General features: G+C 34.5%; 2 protein-coding genes across 2 annotated transcripts; one reads left to right on the top strand and one right to left on the bottom strand.

Moving 5' to 3' along the window:
- The first annotated feature begins 2,483 nt into the window (after window positions 1-2,483).
- On the top strand, window positions 2,484-15,962 carry LOC123909217 (MAG2-interacting protein 2). The gene is made up of 12 exons (XM_045960013.1): window positions 2,484-2,864; window positions 2,942-2,990; window positions 3,092-3,265; window positions 3,370-3,571; window positions 3,778-3,953; window positions 5,291-6,293; window positions 8,059-9,023; window positions 10,074-10,162; window positions 10,397-10,756; window positions 10,982-12,206; window positions 12,424-12,689; window positions 13,055-15,962. The coding sequence occupies exons 1-12, from the start codon at window positions 2,784-2,786 to the stop codon at window positions 15,638-15,640; spliced, it is 7,176 nt and encodes a 2,391-aa protein (XP_045815969.1). The 5' UTR covers window positions 2,484-2,783; the 3' UTR covers window positions 15,641-15,962.
- A 6,099-nt stretch (window positions 15,963-22,061) lies between these two features.
- Window positions 22,062-23,246, bottom strand: LOC123905128 (F-box protein SKIP23-like). Its single transcript, XM_045954765.1, has one exon. It carries the CDS (start codon window positions 23,244-23,246, stop codon window positions 22,062-22,064), a length of 1,185 nt encoding a protein of 394 aa, XP_045810721.1.
- Window positions 23,247-24,032: the final 786 nt, after the last annotated feature.

The following is a 24,032-nucleotide window of genomic DNA, read 5'->3' as shown; positions in this document are numbered from 1 at the left end:
AACTAAAATTCATTATTTTATAAACTTTATTTATTCAAAATCAATTTTTTGTATATATACTAAATTGAGTCTAGGTATCCTTCATTGAGGATACTATCCATTTACTCCATTTAGCACATGGATGAACGACATGTGGCAAAAAATGATCTAAGGATTGAGATTAAATATTATTAAAAAATTATTTCACTGTCTCTTTCTTTTTTTCTCTTATTACCACGTGAGTATACAATAGTTTCCTCTTGCCTATGTTCTCATAGCTATCGTCGTCTCCCACCAGCGTCGGCCGTTGATGACAGTCAATTGTATGATGTTTTTAGTAGTAAATTAGTATAGTTTTTATAGTAAATAAAGACCAAAAACAAGGAAATATCAGGAAAAATGAAGACACAAGGACCAGAAGCAAGAAAAATGGAAAAAGCAACAAAAAAAAGGCAAAAATGGAATAAAGAAAGCGCACCATCGTACCCACGATGAACTTGGGCGTGTCGCGATGAGAAGAAGGATAAAATTGAAGAAAATCTGCTGAAAATCTTTACAATCGTGGCACGATGGCTTGTCATCGTGGCACGATGATGACTTGAAAAATAAGCAGAAAATCTCGAGTAAATCTTCCATCGTACCATGATAGGATCCATCGTGACCACGATGAGGCAAAAATACACGCCATCGTGGCCACGATAGGTGCGATGGAGGCGCAGAAAAAGTCAAAACCCAGCTGTAAAACTATAAATAGAGCCTTCCTCCTTCACAATTATTCATTCCAAAATATTCCAACATATTCAAGAGTTAGAAGAACTCTAAGAAGGAGACAAGGAGGCCAAGGAACTCCAAGGCCAATAAGGTTCTTTTTCTTTCTGTCTTTGTAATTTATTTTTCCTAGGTTAGGTGGAGTCCAAAAACTCGCTTACGAATGCTTGGTTGTAATATTTATAATATTTATGAATTTTAGTTATTTCCATTCAAACTATTTTTGTCTGGTTTTAGTTATTTTAATATTGATCATATTAGAATAAAATCCAAAGACCTAGTGGATATCGCATAGGAAACGAAGCTAGTAATCCCGAACGAAGGATAACATATTAAGGCCTACAGGAGACCATTAAATTCAGTATCTGCCGTGTTAGTATAGGATTGGAACGAGCGTTAATTTCTACCTTGTAGAGTTTGCCTGTAAGTAGGTCACTAGTTTTAGGAACACGTGACAACTTATAATTTAGGGGCCCCCAGGGCGATGAGACCAAAGTTTAAACGAGAAAGTGGAGTTTTGGACCATGGTGTCTAAATAAAGCATGGGTAGCCTTTAACTAGGCTCTGTAAAAGCTTGTAATAGAAATAGGAACAGATATTGCATCAAACCTATTTTCAAGAGTCTAAATCCTTAAAGAGTGAAATAATTAAGCCACCAAACAGGAGTAAGGGAGGGATCCAACCACACTTAACCACCATGTGTGGTCTCACACACACACCTTTTACTTTTCAGTCATTTAATTTCCGCATTTACTTTCCGCATTTACTAAAGTATCCGCAAAGATACCTTCTTAAATACACAAAGCGAAGGCAACTATCTATATTCCTAAGCGAAACTAGTAACCTTGGCACAATCCCTGTGGAGAACGATAAACTTACTACTTTATTACTTGGTAGCGATTCTGTGCACTTGCAGAACCACCGTTAGCCGCCCATCACTGACACTCTGTTCGTCCCTGAATCGACCCTCTTCCTCTCATAGCTGCCGTCACCCTCGCTGCCAAAAAATCAGAGTTGGGCGCTGGAAATACTTCATTGAACAAAAATTACTGTTTTGAAAAGTATTAATACCATGACCAAGAACAGTAGTGGCGGTGATGGGGTGGTTTGTGATGGTGGCTGCGTTGGTCTTTGTTTCTTGGGTAGTGACGGCGGCGGCGAGACAGAGAGGTTCTTTCATGACACTTTGAGAGAAGAGAGAAGAAGATTTGGGGCGCTGGATTCTGGACGGAGATGGACGGCGGTGGTGAATAGAGGAAAAGGAAAGAGTTACGACGCAAAGAAAAGAAAGAGGGATATGTATTTTAATTTTTATTAAATAAACTATACTTTGACTCGTGCGATGCACGGATTTTTTATTATGTCGTATATATAAAATTCAAATTAGTAAAAGTAAAATTTACAAACAAACATTTAACACAATCACTTAATATAATATGAAAAATAATATTATTTTCAATATATAAATAACATAGTGTTATTATAATATTTTTTCTCATACATACATTAATAATGTTTTATTTTTGAAAGGTCATACATTAATAATAATGTTGTTACCTAAAGAATGCAATAACTAAGTGTTCCAAACAAAGTATTCCTCTCACAAAAAAATAGTTATTTATATTTTTCAATTAAAAAAAGAAAAAGAAAATTATTTTTAAATAAAAATAACTTCCTCATATATCTGGCACAGTAAAAACTGTGTATATGAAACTGTACATAAGTTTGTTTGGTCCTTTCTTCTTTTCTTTTTCTTCGGAAATTCGTGCTTTTTTCTTCATCGAAATTTCGTGCAAAAGCCAGTGACTGGAGTCTGGAGGATATACGACCAGACACCGACCTTTTGTTGAACCCTTACGACTCACTTCCATCGGCATTGCCGTCGGCAACGGTGGTTGTGGTACGGTACGGAGAGGTTTCGATCTCCTTTCAGCCATTAGATTAATTCAAAGGCTGAGATTAGCGTAGAATAGACAGCAGGAAACAACACACAGGAGAGGTTGGAGAAGATACACACGCAGAGTAACGGTTCTCACATGGAGGTTCCGCTCTACGAAACGCGACGTCACGCTTCCAATTATCCTCCTCAACACCAATTTCAACAACAACAACACCAGGTCAGGTTTTCTTCAATTTCCTCTTTCAATTTTCATTCCCTCAATTCCCTTGTTCATCAATTCATCGTTGATTTCAGACAAATGAAGATTCCAAGGGAAGTTTGCTTTCTATGCTCTCAGTTCGAGGTAGGTTTTACAAATTCGGTTCTGGTATTTCACTCATTTCGATTAACCGTTTATTTGGATTTGGATTTGGATCCAATTCATCTATTGTTCATGCTGTGAAGGTGTGAGTCAACTCAAGGAGAAATGGACTCAATATAATGAACCAAAGAGACTCAGAAAATTAGTGTCGCTTTTTGTTTCACCTACGGCTAAATACGTTGCAGTTGCCGCTGGAAATCGAATTACGATTTTGAGTAAAGAGGATGATTATCAGCAATCATATGCAATTTTCAACAGTAAGTTCTTATTTCGAATGCTTACATTTGATTTGATACTGTATTTATTTAGAATTTAGAAAGTGAAAATAGACGCCATTTCTGAAGTTGAATTGGTTTGTTAGGTTCTGATTTGGGTACATTTAGTGTGGGAGCTTGGTCTGAAGATGATGAAATTCTTGGAGTTGCCGATGATTCTGATACTCTATATTTTATCAAATTCAACGGTGAAGTTGTGGCAGAAATTACAAAGAAGGATTTGAAAATATCTTCGCCAATTGTTGGTTTATACTCTGATAATGACTCTGATATGCACGAGTCTTACTCGTAAGTAATTTTCCTTTCTCTGCCTCTTATGTTTTTAGTATGCTATATCGAATATGTGAGACGTGATTAGTTTGTTAGTGATCTTGAAAATATGTCATTGCTGTCATAATTTGGTAAACTTACTTGCACATCTTAAAATATTGTTAGAAACTACTTAAACCGAAAGATAGTATACATTTGAAGTTTGACATTTGTTTGAGGTGTAGGTTCACTGTCATTACATCAGATGGTTCACTTCAACAAATTGAGATCAGTTATGGACAAGGTCTCGCCACCTTTCCTAAGTACATTTGTAATCACAGGAGTCATCTCCGCAACAATGTTTTCTGCTTTGACCACCACCATGAACTTAACCTTTTTGTGGCTGTTCACACGAAGTCTGGTATGTATGTTTTTGGGTTATTTTCTCAATTATTTGCTAAGTTATACAAGTGTTGGTTCTGAATTTAAGACGTACATAGTGTTTGCATGGCGCTTAACTAGCTCATTATTTTTATTTGAAATATACAAGACAATAGAATCCATAACTATAGTATTTGTATATATATTTGAATTCCATTCCTTAACTATATAGTTAATATAATAATGAATTCGATAAAAAAAGAAATTCGGAATTGTTAAGTAAATTAAGAGTTATATACAAAATTCAAAATGAGTGTTATTACTATTACTGATCACTAAAAATATCTACCAAAAATGAGAGGGAGTGAAAACATTTCATTTTATAATAAATCATTTATACCTGTTATTTCACAAAAAGAAAAAAGAAGAAAACCCCGGATCAGTTGAATTTCAAGTATTCAATTTCATTAGTAAGATACGAAGACTACTAGATTGGTGCTGAAAGGAATTCTCCTTTTCTAAATGATAAAAGGTTAGGAATTGTTTGACTTTTGAATATTGTTTCCATTGATGCCAGAAGCCAAGGGCTTGTTTACTTAGAGAAAACACTTCCTGTTTTCACTTGCAATTACAAAATTGTAACTTTATATTCAAATTGCTTTCTGTTTTCAAATATTTGTACTTGAACACTGAAAACAAAAAAAAAGTTGTTTTCGTTGTTTCCTTTACAAATATTTGAAAACAGGAAATCAATTGAAAATAAGGTTATAGTCTTGTACATAAAAGTGACAGCAGGAAATGTTTTCTCAGAGTAAACAGACCCTAACCTTTCACCTGATCAGTTTGACAGTTCAGTCAATAAATTTTAATAAGGGACAGAAAGGAAAAGAAAAAAGAAGGCATCATAATAAATATTGTAGAAAACAAAATAAAGTTCTTGTACCATCAGGAACCTTTAGGATGAATTGCTTTAAGCTGACTGCTGATCTCCATGCACTGTTTGAAGTTTCATTAACACTTTTATGATTATATAATTTCTTTTGGTGGACTTTTGTGTAAGCCATGATAGTGTTTCGATTGGTCATATTCACTGATTTCATGTCTTATATAAACGATGGAAATCTTTATTTTTATTTTGATCACTGACAAGGAGTAATTCATTACTGAACTAGTATTATGTGATCACAATTCAAATTTCAAATTCACCTTATCCTTTTCTTTTGTACCTCTTCTATTATTCTCTAATCGTTGTGCTTCTTTAATCAAATAACTTATTCTTAGAACATGAAGAATAGACTGTAGAGTTCACAAGACATTTATCTACTAAATATTGTTTGTCCAAGTTCTTTGCTAACCAGTTTTGTATAAATCTTCTAGGATCTTGCCATCTTTCTCTTTGGCATAAAAATTCAAGCACAGAACTGGAGCAGGTATTCTCTTTGCAGTTTGAGGGATTGTATTTAAAACCAAAAGGTTATAGAGGTCAGCTAATATATCCAAAGTTGCTAATCTCGCCACAAGCTACATTCATTGCTACTCTGGATTTGACAGGATGCTTGCATATTTTTAAGCTGGATAAAGAAGGCTTTACACTCTCACAGTTTGTATTGGGAGAGAGGGATGATTCATCAATGTCTGATAATTTATCGAGTGGGGGTAGTAAATCTTTTGTGGGTTTTATGGATTTTATTTGGTGGTGTGACAATATCATTGCCATTGTAGATAGGAATGGTGTGGTTATGTTGATAGACATTCTAAATGGTTCAAAGGTTCAGGAAGAGGATCCTGCGTATTTTTTCCCTGCTCTGGGAAGAGCACAGAAATGTAGGGGCTATCTTTTTCTTTTAGCAAGTTTATCATCCAAAGAAATATCCAGTACTTCTGATGTTGGATTGTCAGAGGAGTTACATCAGACAGAGTGGATTGTTGAAGATAAGCTTAAACAATTTCACCTTTCTAGGTTGCTCTGGTTCCTTGTTTCATTTTCTGAGAAATCTGTCCTTGAAATGTATAGTATACTGATTAGGAAGAGAAATTATCAAGCTGCTCTGGACTTTGCTGATAGTCATGGATTGGATAAGGATGAAGTTCTGAAGTCACAATGGTTGAATTCTAGTCAAGGAGTAAATGAAATTAATATATTTTTGGCAAATATTAAGGATACAAATTTTGTACTTTCTGAATGTGTTCACAGAGTTGGGCCAACAGAAGATGCCGTGAAAGCTTTGCTGGCTTATGGTCTACGCATCACGGACCATCATAGATTCTCAGAAGTAGATGATGATGATTCTAGTAAAGTATGGGATGTTCGCTTGGCCAGACTTCAAATTTTTCAATTTAGGGACAGGCTGGAAACATTTCTTGGAATAAACATGGGCAGGTATCCTGAGAATTCTAGATATCAATTTCGATAGCATAAACTACATGTTTTCTATGCTTTTGCTGTGATATTTAAATTTGTTATAATTGTTAGAAATAATATAAAACCATCGATGTAGCTCTATCCTAATAGCTTAAGCTTTTGGGATAATCGGTTATTTGACATGGTATCAGAGTCTCTATGACTAAGTGGTCTAGAGTTCGATCCCCACTCCCCTCACTTTCTAATTAAAAAAATGGAATTTAAGCATATGGTAGGTGGGCCTATGCATTATCCACGCTTCAAACCCAAGTGGGCTCTTGCGTGAGGGGGGGGCGTGTTAGAAATAATATAAAACCATCAATGTGGCTCTATCCTAATAGCTTAAGCTCTTAGGATAATCGGTTATTTGACAATAATATATTTTTCTTTTAAAAAGGATTCATCGGTACGTCAAAGAGAAGAAATTACAACGAGTTGGAGAATAAGAAATCCTTTTAGACAAAAATAAAAATACAAAACTACAATGAAAAATAAAGAGAACATCATTTAAGCAAAGTTTCCCAATACGCCAATATATTTGTTGGGAAACCCTTCTAAAAACTTCAGTACATAGATGGAAGCCATGAACTCAATCTTGTCCCAGTTCCTACACAGTAAAAACATACTTAAACATACTCCCTCCATCCCAAAATATAAGCAAAAATTGGTCAACAAAAGTGAATGTATTTGGTCTAAATTTTGAACCAAATACATCAAGTTTCTTTGACTCATTTTTGCTTATTATATTTTGGGACGGAGGGAGTACTCAATTGTCAAAAAAAAAAAAAAATACTATATGAGAGATATCATCCAACCATATGCATCATATTTTTTTTGAAGAAGCTAAATTAGCCCACCCAAATTGGCACCAGAGAGAATCCAACCTGAGCCATATGCATCATATTGTTGAGCATGGATTGCAAATCACTACTAAACTGTTCCCTCTTTACTTCTATCATAATCATCGAAGATAATCACAATTGGTCCAAGAACATGCAACACATTTAGCTTTGACCAAAAAATTGAAAGTAGAGTTCAAGTGAGACACAAAAGCTTCAATGTAAGACGAGATTAGGAACCAATTTAAAACTAGCACCACATAACTCCCAGATCAGGGTAAATAGCTCACATGGTACTTAAAGTAGGTTTTGTATCACTTCATTTTGACTTGATTCTTTTGGTTCCTCACTTTTCTGACTCTTATTGGTTTTAGTATCACGGTGACTTTTGTAATGATTTCATTATAATATGCATTATTGATTTTTGAAATCTCTCATGTTGTCACCAGCAAGATAAGTAGCATTTATTAGATAAGTTTATTTCAAGACCTCCGTCCATAATTTGAGTATTGAACAAGTGGTCAAGCAGGTCGAATACACCATCATCTATTCACTCATTCTGTTTTTACTACATGTAGAGACATACACAAGAAAATCTTCGGTCCTTTAACTGCATTAAATGTTGACATATTTTATGTATTTTTGAATCTTAATGATAAAATATTCTTGAAAGTTGATAGTTGTGATTGTAACGATTGAAATTGGCAATTTTGTCAAAAAATTTTTTTGGGTGTAGCATAGCTTTTGAGCAAGGCTTACAGGCATACACATATTCTCCTAAATGGCTACAAATGACATATTCTCCTAAATGGCTACAAATGATATGATTTTGAAAATTCACAATTGCTCAATAATTCTGATAGTTTTTTCACTGACTTAGAGTTCACTGACACAGTTTTCTGCAGGTTTTCTGTGCAGGAATACAGCAAATTCCGTATCATGCCTATTAATGAAGCTGCTGTAGCACTTGCAGAAAGTGGAAAAATTGGTGCATTGAACCTGCTTTTCAAGCGTCATCCATATTCTTTGTCTCCCTTTGTTTTGGAAGTTTTAGCCTCCATCCCAGAAACAGTTCCTGTCCAAATGTATGGGCAGCTTCTTCCTGGGAGATCTTTTCCTTCTGGTGTTTCTGTGAGGCAAGATGATTGGGTTGAATGCAAGAAGATGCTGAACTTTATCAATACATCAGTTAAAAACCATGACATTCAAATCCAAGTCAAAACTGAGCCTCTAGTTAAGCATTTTCTTGGACTTTTTTGGCCATCAATTGATGAGCTGTCAAAATGGTATATGGATAGAGCTAGAGCTATGGATGATTTTAGTGGGCAGCTGGATAACTGCCTTAGTCTACTTGAGTTTGCTCTTCGCAAAGGCATATCTGAGTTGCAGCAGTTCCAACAGGATGTCTTATACCTGCATCAAGTTATTTACTCTGATGACAATGATAGCGAAACAGGGTTCAATATGAGTCTTGTCATGTGGGGAGATTTACCAGACTATGAAAAATTTAAATTTATGCTTAAGGGAGTCAAGGAGGAAAATGTAACCGAAAGATTACACAACAGAGCCATTCCATTTATGCGCGAAAAGTTTCACAGGGTGTCCTTAGTTGGAGATGTCATCCATTCTACAAATCAAAATATAGAGGAATCATTTCTAGTGAGATGGTTAAAGGAAATGGCTTTGCAGAATAAATTGGACATGTGCTTGGTGGTAATTGAAGAAGGGTGCAGAAACTTCCAAAGCAATGTCTATTTTGAAACTGAGGTTGAAGCTGTTGATTGTGCTTTGCAATGCATATATTTGTGCACAGTTACAGATAGGTGGAGCATCATGGCAGCCATATTATCTAAGCTTCCTCAAATGCATGGTGAGTTTGGCTTCATGTTTATTCTAACATCTTAACAGCAACACGATGATGTAATTTCAGTCATTTCTTGTGGGTGGTTTATACTTTATTGCGCTTATTAACATTCCAGGGCTTCACTACATAGTTGAAAAAGAAACATCACAGGGGAAAAACTATAAGCTGAGGTTTGAGAAAACATTAAAATTTAAAAGGGCATCATCATTCATAACCTTGGAGGAATTTCAGGAACAAACAAAAAAAATTCTCAAGGTGGGAGGTCTGCGGGTGATTTCTCAAAGCTTAGTTCTACCCTGGAATTTTCTTCGATGAAGTGTAGTTTTGTCAACAGATGCATTCAGATCAGTGGCTGCATTTATATGTAGCTATTTGTCATATTTGGTTGGGGATATTGTCTACACAATATATTTGCATCAACAAACTTAGTTAGCAATGCGATTTGATCTATAAGTAATAGGAATTTGGAATCTTTAACACCCCCTGGTCTTATAAAGGATTAAAATTTAGGAGTTTGTGGTATAAAGTATTCCAGTTTTGAAGAATTCATCAGACAAGTGATTAATATATTCAATATATTGTAAACCCATTAAGCGAACATTGTTGACCACGTGTTTATAAAGATGTTTCTTAACTAGTACATCCTTTGTACTTGTTTGCAAACACCTTCATTTCAGATTCTCGTAGTTTTTTTACTCGTTATTATTCTTACATAACAACCTTGGTCAAAATGTTACTTCAGCTTATGGCCACTGGGAAAATTCTAATTGATCACTTCCTCACATCCAACCTTCCCATTCTACCCTTTTATATCAACTGAAAAAGTGTCTTCTAGTGAATCTAGCTTTCAATGCGAAACCTTCATATATACCTGTGTAACTGTGTTGTTGAGCTGGAGTGTGCGTAATTTGAATCCCAATTGCCAAAGCTTACCAAAGATCGATGCTGCTTGTTTATGTTGCATGCATTGTTGAGTAAATTCTTGAGGTTATTGTTGATTCAGTCGCGTTTTCTATCAATCTGTTTGAGTACACTAAAATATGTATTATTGGGCAGATGGTGCAGTTCAAGCTGAGAGCCTTGAGAGAAGACTTAGAGTTGCTGAAGGTCATATTGAAGCAGGGAGACTTTTGGAATTTTACCAGGTTGGTAGTTTCCTCTCCGTGACAATCAAACTTGTATGTCTTTTTCTGTTTCTAAAAACAATGGTGGAAATGAAAGTAACCGTACTTACAATGTGCGTCACCAACCATAGTGCCATTACTATTTTTGTTTTACATTGTTTTCGTCCTCTGCTATTTAGCAATATGTTTCTGAAATTTCTGTTATTGCTTTTTAGCCAGGCTATGTTTACTAAGTTAGCCTTTTGTTCTATATAGGTCCCAAAGCCATTAAACTTTTTCCTAGGGGCTCAATCAGATGAAAAGGGCGTGAAACAGATTATTCGCCTTATTCTTTCTAAATTTATTCGCCGTCAGCCTGGCCGATCAGATAGTGAATGGGCCAGCATGTGGCGTGATATGCAGTACTTAAGGGAAAAGACATTTCCTTTTCTGGACCTGGAATATATTTTGATTGAATTTTGCAGAGGACTGCTTAAAGCTGGGAAGTTTTCTCTCGCACGTAATTACTTGAAGGGCACAAGTTCTGTTTCTTTGGCATCAGAGAAGGCAGAAAACCTTGTCATTCAAGCAGCTAGGGAGTACTTTTTCTCAGCTTCAAGTCTTTCTTGTTCTGAGGTAAGATTGGGTGTATCAGCTTACTAAATACAGCATCTAATATTTGATTTTTTTTTTCCGTGGCAAATGCATCCTTCTTCATCTTAACAGACATTAATTCCCAATTTACCTCATACTGCCGTTTTCCAATTATATCGAAGTTGGGTTTAAGCTGCTCTGTTTATGCTAACCTTAACGAATCTCAACCACATGAATGATTAATTATGTTGCTATGTTTGGCTCCAGATCTGGAAAGCTAAAGAATGTCTTAATCTATATCCAAGTAGTGGAAATGTGAAGGCAGAGGCAGATATTATTGACGCACTTACAGTTAAGCTTCCAAACCTTGGGGTGAATGTTCTGCCAATGCAATTCAGGCAAATAAAAGATCCTATGGAAATCGTAAAAATGGCAATCACAAATCAAACTGGAGCATATTTTCATGTTGATGAACTTATTGAGGTTGCCAGACTTCTTGGTTTGAGGTCTGTTGATGACGTCTCAGCTGTTGAAGAAGCTATTGCTAGAGAAGCTGCAGTTTCTGGTGATTTACAATTGGCATTTGATCTTTGTCTTGTTTTGGCAAGAAAAGGACATGGTAACATATGGGATTTATGTGCTGCCATTGCAAGAGGTCCCGCCCTTGAAAATATGGACGTGGATTCTCGAAAGCAGCTATTAGGGTTTGCCTTGAGCCACTGTGATGAGGAATCCATTGGGGAGCTTCTCCATGCATGGAAAGACCTGGATATACAAGGCCAGTGTGAAACATTAATCGTGTCAACCGGGACAAATCCTTCAAATTTTTCAGTGCAGGGCTCAACTGTAGAATCACTTCAAAATCAAAATTTTCAAAACATACTAGATAGAAACATGCATTTTCAAGAGTTTGATGGCAACAACACTGACAATCAGGATGTTCATCTTGAGAAAATTAAAGAAATGCTTTCCGTTGTTGCTAAAACCTTGGCTGTGGGAAATCTAACTGACTGGGCATCAGGCTTGATTGAAAATGGTAAAGTTCTGTCTTTTGCTGCTTTACAACTCCCTTGGTTGATTGGATTGAGTAGGAAAAGACATCTTAATGAAAAGTTGAGTACTGGAAAGCAGTATTTAAATATCAGAGCACAGGCTGTTGTGACCATTTTGTCCTGGTTGGCTAGAAATGGATTTGCCCCAAGAGACAACCTGATCGCCTCTCTAGCAAGATCCGTGATGGAACCTCCAGTCACTGAAGAGGAAGATATAATGGGGTGCTCCTATCTTCTGAATCTTGTGGATGCTTTTAATGGGGTAGAAATTATAGAAGAACAGCTCAAAATAAGAAAAGACTACCAAGAAATTTGTAGTATTATGAATGTTGGGATGTCATACAGCTTGCTACACAACTCTGGAGCGGGTACTGACCCTGTTCAGCGAAAGGAGCTACTGAAGAGGAGGTTCAAGGAAAAACATACATCACCCAGCTCTGGTACTTTCTTCTTGTACATTTATTAAGCAATTGATTCCTAGGTTGCATATTTTTCCCTTGTGTATGCTGTGTCTATTTGAAATGTTATTTGTTTATCATGCTTGTATTGATTGTGGGTTTGATCATACCGACTAATACATTGTTATTTGTTTATTATGCTTGTATTGATTGTGGGTTTGATCATACCGACTAAGACATTGTTTGATTTTTTCCCCAGATGATTTAGATAAACTTGGCAAGGCACAGTCTTCATTTTGGAGAGAGTGGAAACTGAAGTTAGAAGAGCAAAAGAGACTCACGGAACATTCCAGAGCGCTACAGAAAATAATTCCTGGGGTTGAAACAGAGCGCTTTTTGTCCAGGGACTCCATCTACATTGAGAATGTTGTTATCTCTCTCGTTGAGTCTGTAAAGTTGGAAAAAAGACACATTTTGAAGGACATTTTACGATTGGCTGATACTTATGACTTGAAAAGTACCGAGGTATGAGCATTTGCATGAACTTGTTTGAAACATAAAGCAAAATGTTTTTATTTAGATGAAACCATTTATCTTTTAGTTCCTTGGCTCATTGACAATGTTATCAAAGTTCTGTACTTGGCCTTTCTAGTCTCTCACTTGAATTTTCAGTGTCATGTAGCATTATTTTTTGTATGAAATAATTATAGATATGTATTTTGTCAATGTTTCAATAAATGAGATTTCACATGAAGCGGTATTGAGTTGTAGTTGTACAAGTTATTTTCAGGTCCATGTTTAACTGCTTGTACCTTTAAGTCAACAAATTTATTCGGGTAAAATGCTTACATATTGATAAGACGTCATTACTTCTTTCTTTTTTTGTGCAGGTCCTATTGCATTTCCTAAGCGTTGTCCTTGTTTCTGATGTTTGGACGAATGATGATATTACAGCTGAAGTTGCAGGTTATAAAGGAGAAATTATTGGTAATGGTAAAACCATTGAAACCATCACAACAAAGGTTTATCCTGTAATCAATGGGTGCAATAAACTTCGCCTTGCATATGTGTATGGTCTGTTGTCAGAGTGCTACTTGCAGCTTGAAAATACCAAAGATTTATCACCAATAGCACAGCCTGATCATGCAAATGCCAATATAAGGTTTGCTCATTATTACAAAGTCGTTGAGCAAGAATGCAAAAATGTTTCCTTTATCAATAACCTGAACTTCAAAAATATAGCTGGGTTGCGTGGTTTGAACTTTGATTGCTTTAGTGATGAAGTCTACGCATGTATTGAGGAAAGTAGCTTGTCTGCATTGTCAAAAATGATACAGGCGTTTGTCAATATTTATGGCGATTCATTACCTGAGGGTTTCATGTCATGGCAGGATGTCTACAAGCATTTCATCCTGAGTTCGCTGAGTGCTTTGGAGACTAAAGCTACAACTGATTCTAGTAGTAGAACTCCTGAATACCTTCAAGGCTTTTTAAGTAAGCTAGAGCAGAGCTATGATTCATGCCGAAAGTATATTAGATTTTTGAGCCAGTCTGATGCTTTGGCGATCATGAAGCAGTACCTCACTGTAATTTTGCCTCTCCATAGTTCATATGGATTCATACCTGACAATTCAACTTGGCAAGAGTGCCTTATTGTTCTTTTGAACTTTTGGATGAGATTGACAGATGATATGAAGGAAATTTCATTGGAGGAAAATTCAGGAGAAACTATTAGCTTCAACCCACAATGTTTAATGAGTTGTCTAAAAGTATTTATGAAATTGGTGATGGAGGATATCATCTCCCCTAGTCAGGGATGGGACAGCATATATGGCTATGTCAACTGTGGCTTAAGTGGTGATTGCTCTGTAGAAATTTATAATTTCTCCAGAGCTATGGTTTTTTCTGGTTGTGGGTTTGGTTCCATCTCAGAGGTATTTTCTGTTGCTTCATTGGAAACTGGACTAGCTTCTGATTGTGGCACAGGTTCCCAGGATCTTCCTCATTTCTATTTAGATATTCTAGAAGCTGTTCTGCAAGAATTGGTCAATGGATCCCACGAGAGCCAGAACTTGTATCATATATTGTCATCTTTAAGCAAGCTAGAAGGTGACTTAAAAGTTTTGCAATGTGTTAGACATGCAATTTGGGGGAAAATGGTCCAGTTCTCTGACAATTTACAGTTGCCAAGTTCCATTAGAGTTTATGTGCTAGAGCTTATGCAATTTATCTCAGGCAAGAGTATTAAGGGTTTCTCTACAGAAATACTTGCCAATCTCCAACCATGGGAAGAATGGGATGAATTGCTTTATGCTAGTAGAAAGAGTGAGACTGGTGTTGACAAGCAGTCATCAGATCACAAAGATTCTTCTAGTAGGTTTACAAATACTTTGGTTGCCCTTAAATCTTCTCAGCTTGTGACATCAATCTCTCCTAGCATAGAAATTACCCCTGATGACCTATTGAATGTAGATACGGCTGTTTCTTGCTTTTTGAGGTTGTGTGGAGAAGCTATTGAAGAACACCACTTTGATGCGTTGGTTTCTATATTGGAAGAGTGGGAGGGACTTTTCACCATGGGGAAAGACAGAGAAATCACTACTGAAGCATCTGATGGAGGAAATGACTGGAACAATGATGATTGGGACGAAGGATGGGAAAGTCTGGAGGAAGTAGACAAGCCTGTGAAAGAAAAGATCGAGGACTCTCTTTCTGTTCACCCTTTACATGTGTGTTGGGCAGAGATTTTAAGAAAACTCATAAGCCTGTCGAGGTTTAGTGATGTGCTGAGACTGATTGATCAATCATCATCAAAACCTAATGGTATCTTACTTGATGAAGTTGATGCCAAGAGCTTAAATGAGATAGCATTGAGCATGGATTGCTTTCTGGCTTTGAAGATGGCACTCATGTTGCCGTACAAAACATTACAGTTGCAGTGCCTGGGGGCTTTTGACGATAGCGCAAGACAGGGTATCCCTCCAACAAGGAGCAAGGATTGCGAGTTATTAATTCTAATTTTATCTTCTGGGATTCTCACTTCTATCGCGTCCGATTCTACCTACGGTACTACTTTCTCTTATCTCTGCTATATTGTTGGAAACTTATCCAACCAATGTCAACAAGCTCTGATATCAGGTAGAGGAATTACCAATAATGAGGATCATGAGAATCAGTTTATCAGAAATATCCTTTTCCCTAACTTCATTTCGGAACTTGTGAAGGCTGATCAACATGTTCTAGCTGGATTTATTGTCACAAAATTTATGCACACTAGTGAGTCGCTCAGTCTCATTAACATCGCCGCTGCAAGTCTTAATAGGTATCTGGAAAGGAAGCTCCACTTGCTACAGGCCAATGAGTTTCATGTTGAGATGGAATGTAAAACACTGAGGAATACTGTTAGCAGGTTGAAAGGCAGATTGAGTAATTTGATTCAATCTACATTGCCATTGCTTTCGGCTAGTGTAAGTTAATAGAAATTTCAATAAGATCAGTTGCCCCTTTAGGTGAACCCTTATATTGTTTTAGGGTTGCATTTGTATCAAGTTAGGATGCAAGAGTTTTGTCAATTACTATTTGCATGGATACTTTAGTTTTCAAAAGAAAAGCTACTATATTCAGATTTTAATTCATACATGTATAGGTGTTAAAAAATGTATTTTACCATGTATTTCTGCATTTTTTTTCTTCCACATTTGCTTCCAAGTTGGCTTTACGGCCTGTGTGTACTACGAAGAACGGTAGAAAATTAAATTTATCTTTTATTTTTGAAATAAATTTTGGAAGCTATCGAAATGCATGTCCAACAAAACTAATTTAAATAAAAAAACTGTACATATCAATGCAATGACGAATTTTATAGGGTTTATTTTGTGGTCGGAATAAAAGAGACATAATAAAATAAATAAAGTATCATATTATTTCTCAATGAAGTGTATGATGAAATGAAATATGATAAGTTAATACGAGACATATTTTTCTTTATAACTAGTTTAATGAGTCGTACATTCGCACGGATCCATTAATTTTATTCGATATTTGAGTTTGTCATTATATTAATGTTGAAAATTTATTTAAAATTAAATATTTAAAAATTTGTTATATAATATTGTTAAAATACTAGTTAAAATACCTGTGCATTCGCACGTGTCTATTGACTTTTATTTGATATTTAAGTTTGTCATTACATTAAGGTAAAAACTTATTTAGAATAAAATATTTAAAAAATTCTTATATAATATTGTTAAAATATAAATGAAATTATTGTGTTGTGTTATTGTTGAGGCAAAATCCATTTTAGTGTTTTAATGACAACAAACCTTATGGAATAAATGTTAAGTTTTATGAATGGTGATCTACTGATGTTTGCACTCGAGTTTTTGTTGAAATATAGATATTATCAAGTGGACGAGCTAGAGGCTACTAACGTCAACGAGTGCATTTATATACTCAAACAATGAAAGAATTGGAGTATCATCAGATAATTACAACAGTAGTATCACAAGCTTCAAGAAGATTTTTAAAGACTGTTGTTTTGAATCATAAAAAGATTCATCGAAGGATCAAGCAAGAAAGTGAGTTTCATGGATAATTGTCTTCCTCATCACTCAAGGATCACAACAAGTATTGAATAAATCAAGGAAGAATTTGAGGATCATAGTTGAAGAATCAGGATGGAAAAACCTGCATCACAAGCTACTCAAAAATATATTGATTTTATGTGACAAGGGTTACAATGAGTTTTTGAGTTATATGCTTTGAGGATTTACTACTACAATTAATATTAATGGGAATGATGCATTCATTGAGGATCTTCATAACCTACTCAAAGTATCATTTTACCAAAGCTTCTCAAGATGACAACATTTGAGAATGATGGTCATGAGTTTTTCAAAGGAGCTTATGCACAAGGAATAAATGTTTTAATCATTCTCAATGATGAGTACTCCATGTCTCCACTAAAGAATCTTAAAGATCATCAATGAGCAAGCAACCATGTGTGCAAAACATCAAAGAGGAATTGAGGGAAGTTTTGCAGCAGCAAGATTTCAAGTTAATTGATCAAGATCGCGTGTCTCACTCCTTGAAGAAAATCTTGAATGCTGGTTCAAGAATGCTCTGAGAACATTCTACAGTTCATGCTTCATTTTCTCCAAGAACGAGCTTCATAGCAAAAGTACTTATTTCTTTAAGTCAACTATGTTCAAGACAAAGAAACACTTTTATCTTGGTTTTAAATCACAAGATCACAACAGTTTATGATCAATTAAGGCAAGGAATATTTGGGAGAAAAGTGACTTTCCCCTTTGGCCATAGTTAATGATCAAACATGTGCAACATGATAAATTCTCAAGGCAAGATCTCATCAGGTGTCTCAAGTGTGTTTAGACAAAGTTTACATAGACCAATGAGAATGGGACAACACATCTTCAACTCATAGTTGTCATGTACTTTCAATTTCATTATTAAATGAACATTCTCCAAAGAGATTAATTTTTAATCAAGAATGAAAGTACTTGGAAAGGACATCATGAACAGTTCCAAGAAGGACAATACAGCTGCTTCCTCTACATATTACAGCTGGTTTCTGTCATGCATCAAATCTACTTCAAAAGAACAAAGTCATATATTACTCAGTCTGGAGAACGATGCTGAGAATGATTGTCCTTTACATTTGAAGATGCAAACTCATCTACAGCTGGCCAAAACGTGTTTAAATGATTTGTAACGGCTATACTTGGTGGAAAAGCAATGGACAACTATCTACAACTCATTGCAAGCTGTCATTATGGCTCTTTTGTTTGAAAATATGAAGAACAGCAGAGAGAACGTTCTGAGAAAGAACAGGCAGAACTTATCTACTCAACAATTCAGCATGAGCTGTCTATTTTGAAGCAACTAGCCGTTGGAAAACTTCCTTTGGGACCAAGGAACTGAAGACTCAAGGTTCAACTATAAAAGGAAGGCTTTGGCAACATTGAAGAGTAAGAGTTGAAGCTACAAATCATCAATCACTTGTTTTTGTCTACAAGTCATGAAACTCTTCTTTTATCACTCACACTCAAGATCTACATTCTCATCATACTTCTGAGTTTAGAGTGTTTTTATTTGCTTCTCAAACTAACCTTTGAGTTTCTAAAAGCAAATAACTCAAGAGACCATTTTTCAACATAACCCATTTTTAAGTGGTTACATCTTTGACTCTTTATTTAAATCTCTCTCACTCCAAACATTGTAATCTCAATACTAGGATCAGTATATCATTTGAGTGAACTGAGAGTTTTTTCCATTGTAACAAGCTTCTCAATTGTTTGAGTTTTTGTAAAAGCTTGAAGATCCAAACCATCATCATTTGTAAAAGATTGGCTCAAGTCAATACGTAACTATTGATTGAGTGACACCTTATAAAGTCTGGAGGACTTAGGTAGATCAAGCGAGTGAAGCTTGGAAGATTATGATCTTGGACTAGATCAAGGAAGAAGTGTAATTTGAGATCGGTAGTATCTCATAGTGGATAATCTCACAGGAGCGTGAGGACTGGAGTAGCCCATACTATTAGGGGGTGAACCAGGATAATTGTTTGTGTGTTGTTTCTCTTCCTTATTCTCTTTTATTTACTGTAAACACACATCACACAAAGCACTTCATTATATTTGAATTCTTACGCAGTAGAGAACGTTCTCGGAACAATCTATTTTATAGTAAAGAACGTTCTCAGACCAAGCTGTTCTATAATTCACTAACATTTATCCAAGTATACATTTGAGATCAATTTTGTAGAATGCAGGATTAATTTTAAAAAAAGGGTCACAATTCAAACCCCCCCTTTCTTGTGACTATTTCTTCCACTTCAGTTATTTGGTTTAACACTTATTAAATGAATAAATTATCAACCACAAATAATGGTCCCATATATATTTCTTAATAAAAAAATTAGAAATTTGATTAGTAAATTTGATAGTAATTAACTTTATTATATTTTCTTATAATAACTTTATTATTATATTACTAAAAAAAATCTATATTATTATATGTTTTATAATATCTTTATTATAGTATTATTAAAAATTAGTAGTAGTAAATTTAGTGGTAATATTGTTTTTCTTATGAGAAATATTGTTTAAGTTTCTTTTTATTTTTTTTGGAAAAATATATTTTATGTTTCTATTTTTATCTTCCTATTTTTATGCATATTCATCTTAATTTTTCTATATTTTTTTATTCCTATTTTAAAGCATAAATATATTGTCTTATCTTGTTCCTATCTTTAATCTATTTTATTCCTATTTTTAAGCATTTTTTATTGTATTTATCTTATATTCTTTCTATATTTTTTTTTGTATTTATCTTATATTCTTTCAAAATATATTTTTTTAGTGAAATTACAATGAAGGATATAAAACTTGCAACGTGGTTAAAAGTAATAAGGATAAATTAGTAACTTTGGTAGTAATCGATTTTAATATATTAGTAATAATAATAGATAAGTGGAATTATCGTGTTAATTATTTATTGTAAACTTATTTATTCAATTTTGTTGTTTCGGTGACAAATAATAGTCCCGTGTATATTTTTAATCAAAAAATAAATTTTATTAGGAATATTTTGGATAATTTAGTAAGTTTGATACTAACTAACTTTATTATATTATTATTAATGGCTATTAGCAAACTTTGTAGGAATATTGTTTATGTTTCGTTTATAAAAAAAATTATGTTTTTTTTTTTATGAAAAATATTGTTTATATATTTTTTTCATATTTTTATATTTCTATATTCCTGTTTTTATGGGGTTTGTTTTTATTGTTCTGTTTTGTTCATATCTATAATCTTTTTGTACATATTTTTAAGCATATCATCTTTCTATATATTTTTTTAATTTATTTTTTGCCAAAAAAAATCTTTATATTTTTTAAATTTTTTTTAGTGAAATTACAATGAAGGATATAAAACTTGCAACGTGATTAAAAGTAATAAGGATAAATTAGTAACTTTGTTGGTAATCAATTTTAATATATCATATCATAATAGATAATACGAAATGTTTTTTAGTTATTAAAAGTATATTCCTAAATATAACCGAGTTAGTTAAAAATACGCAAGATAAAATAAAAAATAATCTCTTCACCAAAAAAAAAAATAAATAAATAAATAAATAATTTGCTTGCATGTTCTTGCGGCTGTGTAAGCTCAGTATATTCTAGCTTTTGAGAAAAGTTATGAATATTTTCTTTCGAATATTGGCATGAATTAGATGACTAGTTTTTAATATTTTTTTTTTAAGAAAAACATATTTTGTAATAAAGTTTCGTTTTAAGTTCATATACATGTACAAGTTCATATACAAAAATTGGCATAGAGGTAATACCCTATCACTATGTGTTTTTCTTACCGTGTTTTATTGATATATGTTTTAAATTAGGCCTTGTTTGTACAATTTGGAGGATACGCACAGTAACATATATCTATATAATTGAAAAAAGTGGAACACCAGTGTACACAGAGCAAGCAGCGGGTAACAATTTGGTACCAATACGTAAGGAAAAAAGTGACACACATATATAAATGAAAATAGTCAGAGAAAACATACGGGTACACAGAGCAAGCAGCGGCAATGGTGAGCAAGTAGCGGCAATGATAAGCAAACGGTGGCAGACAAGAAGTATAGGTATTACAGACAACAAAGACCTAATAATAAAAATTGTAATAAGGATAATATTGGAATTTTAAAATATATTGAGGATAATTTTGTCAGTTTAATAAACTTTGAAAAAACTTCTCTCTCCTCACCTCCAAATCCCCCCGATTTGGGGGGAAGCAAAAATTGAGTTTAGGAGGGATTCTGCTTACCTCCCCTCCCCTCCTATCCCCTCCTAAAAATTGAACCAAACACGAAAAAATTAAAATATTACCTCCCCTCCCATCCCCTCCCCTCCAAAACCCCCGAACCAAACAGACCCTAATGCTTGTAAACTGTAATGCATTGAATATTAACGTGTAACAACTATAGGTTGATCGAGTGTTGTTAATGATAATTGTCTTTTGAAAAATCTTTTGAGCAATGATATAATTGAGGTTAATCTTATTATATAATCAACCAAAGTTGACTCCAAATTCAAAACAAAAAATTGTAAAAATTCAGAGAGGAAGGAGAGAGAAGTAGAGAATTTGAAAAGGATGATGACTCTGACAACCTAGATGATTACATTGTTTTATTCTGAATTTGTTTGAGGCATATTATATTGTATCTTTCTTTTGAGTCTTGTTTACATTAGACTAGATTCATGTTTATTTTGAGATTCGTGGATTGATGATTATTTATGCCAAACTAGATTGCAGTTATATAAGAAAGATCAAATTTTGTTCTATTTTTTCTTTTGTTGATTTTATATTGGTGAATGTGATATTTATATAGCAACCAATCGTTAGTTGGTTCAGTCGTGATTGACGCTAAATTTGGTAGGAAAAATCACGTTTCAATCTTCCACAAGTGCGATCGGGAAAGGACTCGAACCACATGATGCTAGAACTGACCCCGAACCAGATTAGACAGTTCGGTAGACCGGATACCGGTGGTTAAAACAAAATATTTTACTTGAGTTTGACCAAAAAATCACACAAAATAAAAAGTGAGAATCAATAATCGGTTAAAATTTACTAACTAGCTAGATCAACTGTTTATATATAATGTATCAAACATGAACAATCCTAGGAATTGAAACAAAATACCAAGTCTTCTAGGAAATAAAATACTGTTGACAATCAGTCACTGAAATAAATTTGTAACATAAATAGTAAAAGGAAAGACATAAGTTTATTTAATCAACGAACGGAAACTAAGCACAAGAATGCAATATAAGTAAAAAAAAAAAACTTTTGAAAGCAAGTTAACATACTACATTTGATGATCCAGATCCAGTTTGGGGGTGGAACATAATTTGACGATCCAATCCGGAGGTGGCCAGAACAAGTTGATATAGTGTGGATAATCAGACAAAGGTGAAAGACGACCATTATCCAACTGAAAAACACACATTCCACAATGCATCTTGTCAAAAGAGAGGAAGGCTTCATCAATGAAGATGACACAATTCCCTCCTTTAGGGATAGAAGCAGAAAACGAACATCTATTCCCTAAGAACAACACTCTATCCCCTAAATTCGTCACCTTGACCCATCTCTTCTCCTTCTCATCCAGCCTAAACACATTAAGCCTTAAACCATCTTCTTCACCGGCCGCCGGGAAACCAAAACAATGTCGGTCATATATGTCCACTAGGAACAACTCATCACCCTCCTCACTCTCTACCAGGAATTTCATCTCCCCTCCTCCATCATCAATATACTCAGCCACCAACTGCTCACTATAGTCTGGTGGTGGTCCAAACGCAAATGTTCGACCAATTTTATTGACTGCACAAAACCTCTTTTTAAACACACACATGTCATGAAAGAACGTTGGCATACAAGGGATCTTTGTCCAAACCTCTTTGCGGCAATGGAATAGTACCGGATGGCCTTTATCGTTCAATATGCCGAGAGCAAGAGGTTTTTTCCCATGGCATGTTACAGCAACAACCGTTTGTCCAGAATCAAAAGGCATTATTCGACGTCCAAACATCATGCGTATATACTGTTTATATTGGGACGGAGCATCATCTCTGCTGGGAGTGTTAAAGAAGAAGTGGTTTCCCAAGTGGACAGTGGATAGTTTGTTGAAGTCAAGTACGTAAGGAAAACTATAAGAGTCTCTCGAGTCACGTGGTAGGAGTGGGTGGAAGAGTTGTGTTTCTCCATGTGAGTTTTTGGAAATTCTTATCAACCAAGGTTGGAGAGTTTCTTGGTCTTGTTTTTGTGGTGGTGGTGGTTTGATAAGGAGGATGATGTGTTTAGAGAGTGTACATGAGGGAGATTGTAATTGTAACTTATAAAAAGGTAATGAGATCGAGATGGAAGAGTTGCGCCAGTTGGAACAAACTGATCGAAAGCGAATGAGATCGAGATCGTTGTCGATTCGTTGTGATATCAGATTGACAAGTTCTGTAGGTAGTTCAGACCACTTTGCCTCCGCCATGGCCATGGATTGGATGCTGCTCTTCTTTTCTCTCGTTCTTTATTTGCGTATTGTAAAATAGCATAGCATGAAAGAAAGAACCCTAAAAAGAAAGTGCATTACGTATCCCATTTAAAAAGTATATCAATAAATAAGGAATGATTCGGATTCAAAACTACGATCATTAAAAATAGGAATATATTGTTGAGTTGTACAAACAAAAAAAAAAAATTAAAAATTTTCAAGTTTGGTATCTTACGTTACTTACGTTACTGATCTCAACATAAGTTTGTTATCTGCGTTAAATTTTGAGATAATTTTGTTTGACTTTTCGTTAAATTTTGAGTTAATTTCGTCTAAAATCTGTTAGCCCACGCGGACGATTTAAATAGAAATTTAAGTAAAAGGACTAACTTGAAATTTTTTAAATATAAGAGACTAAATTAAAACCTAAAATAAATTTAAGGCACCGTATGCAAATATTCTTAAAAAAAATATGCAATTAGAAAATAATGATCTTTTTTGTTGACAATTTTAGAAAATAATGATTAAAATTCCATGATTATAGAAAAAGATGTAGCTTCCGAAAATAGAGGTAACAAAGTTATATAATAGAGGTTCCTTCAAAGTTATATAATAGAGGTAACAAAATTTAATCATTATTATTGTAAAAAAAAAACTTTAATCATTATTTTAGTCCAAAAAAAAAAATCATTATGAGGTGGAGTGTGTAACTCAATGATTTGAGTTAAGGCGGTGACGGAAGTTAAAGAGTAAAGGTTCATGGTTTAAATTTTGAAGGTGAAAAATACT

This window comes from Trifolium pratense, linkage group LG2 (assembly GCF_020283565.1).
Source record: "Trifolium pratense cultivar HEN17-A07 linkage group LG2, ARS_RC_1.1, whole genome shotgun sequence".
Lineage (NCBI taxonomy): Eukaryota > Viridiplantae > Streptophyta > Magnoliopsida > Fabales > Fabaceae > Trifolium > Trifolium pratense.
The sequence above is the reverse complement of the archived record's forward strand: the minus strand, read 5'-3'. Positions and strand labels throughout refer to the sequence as shown.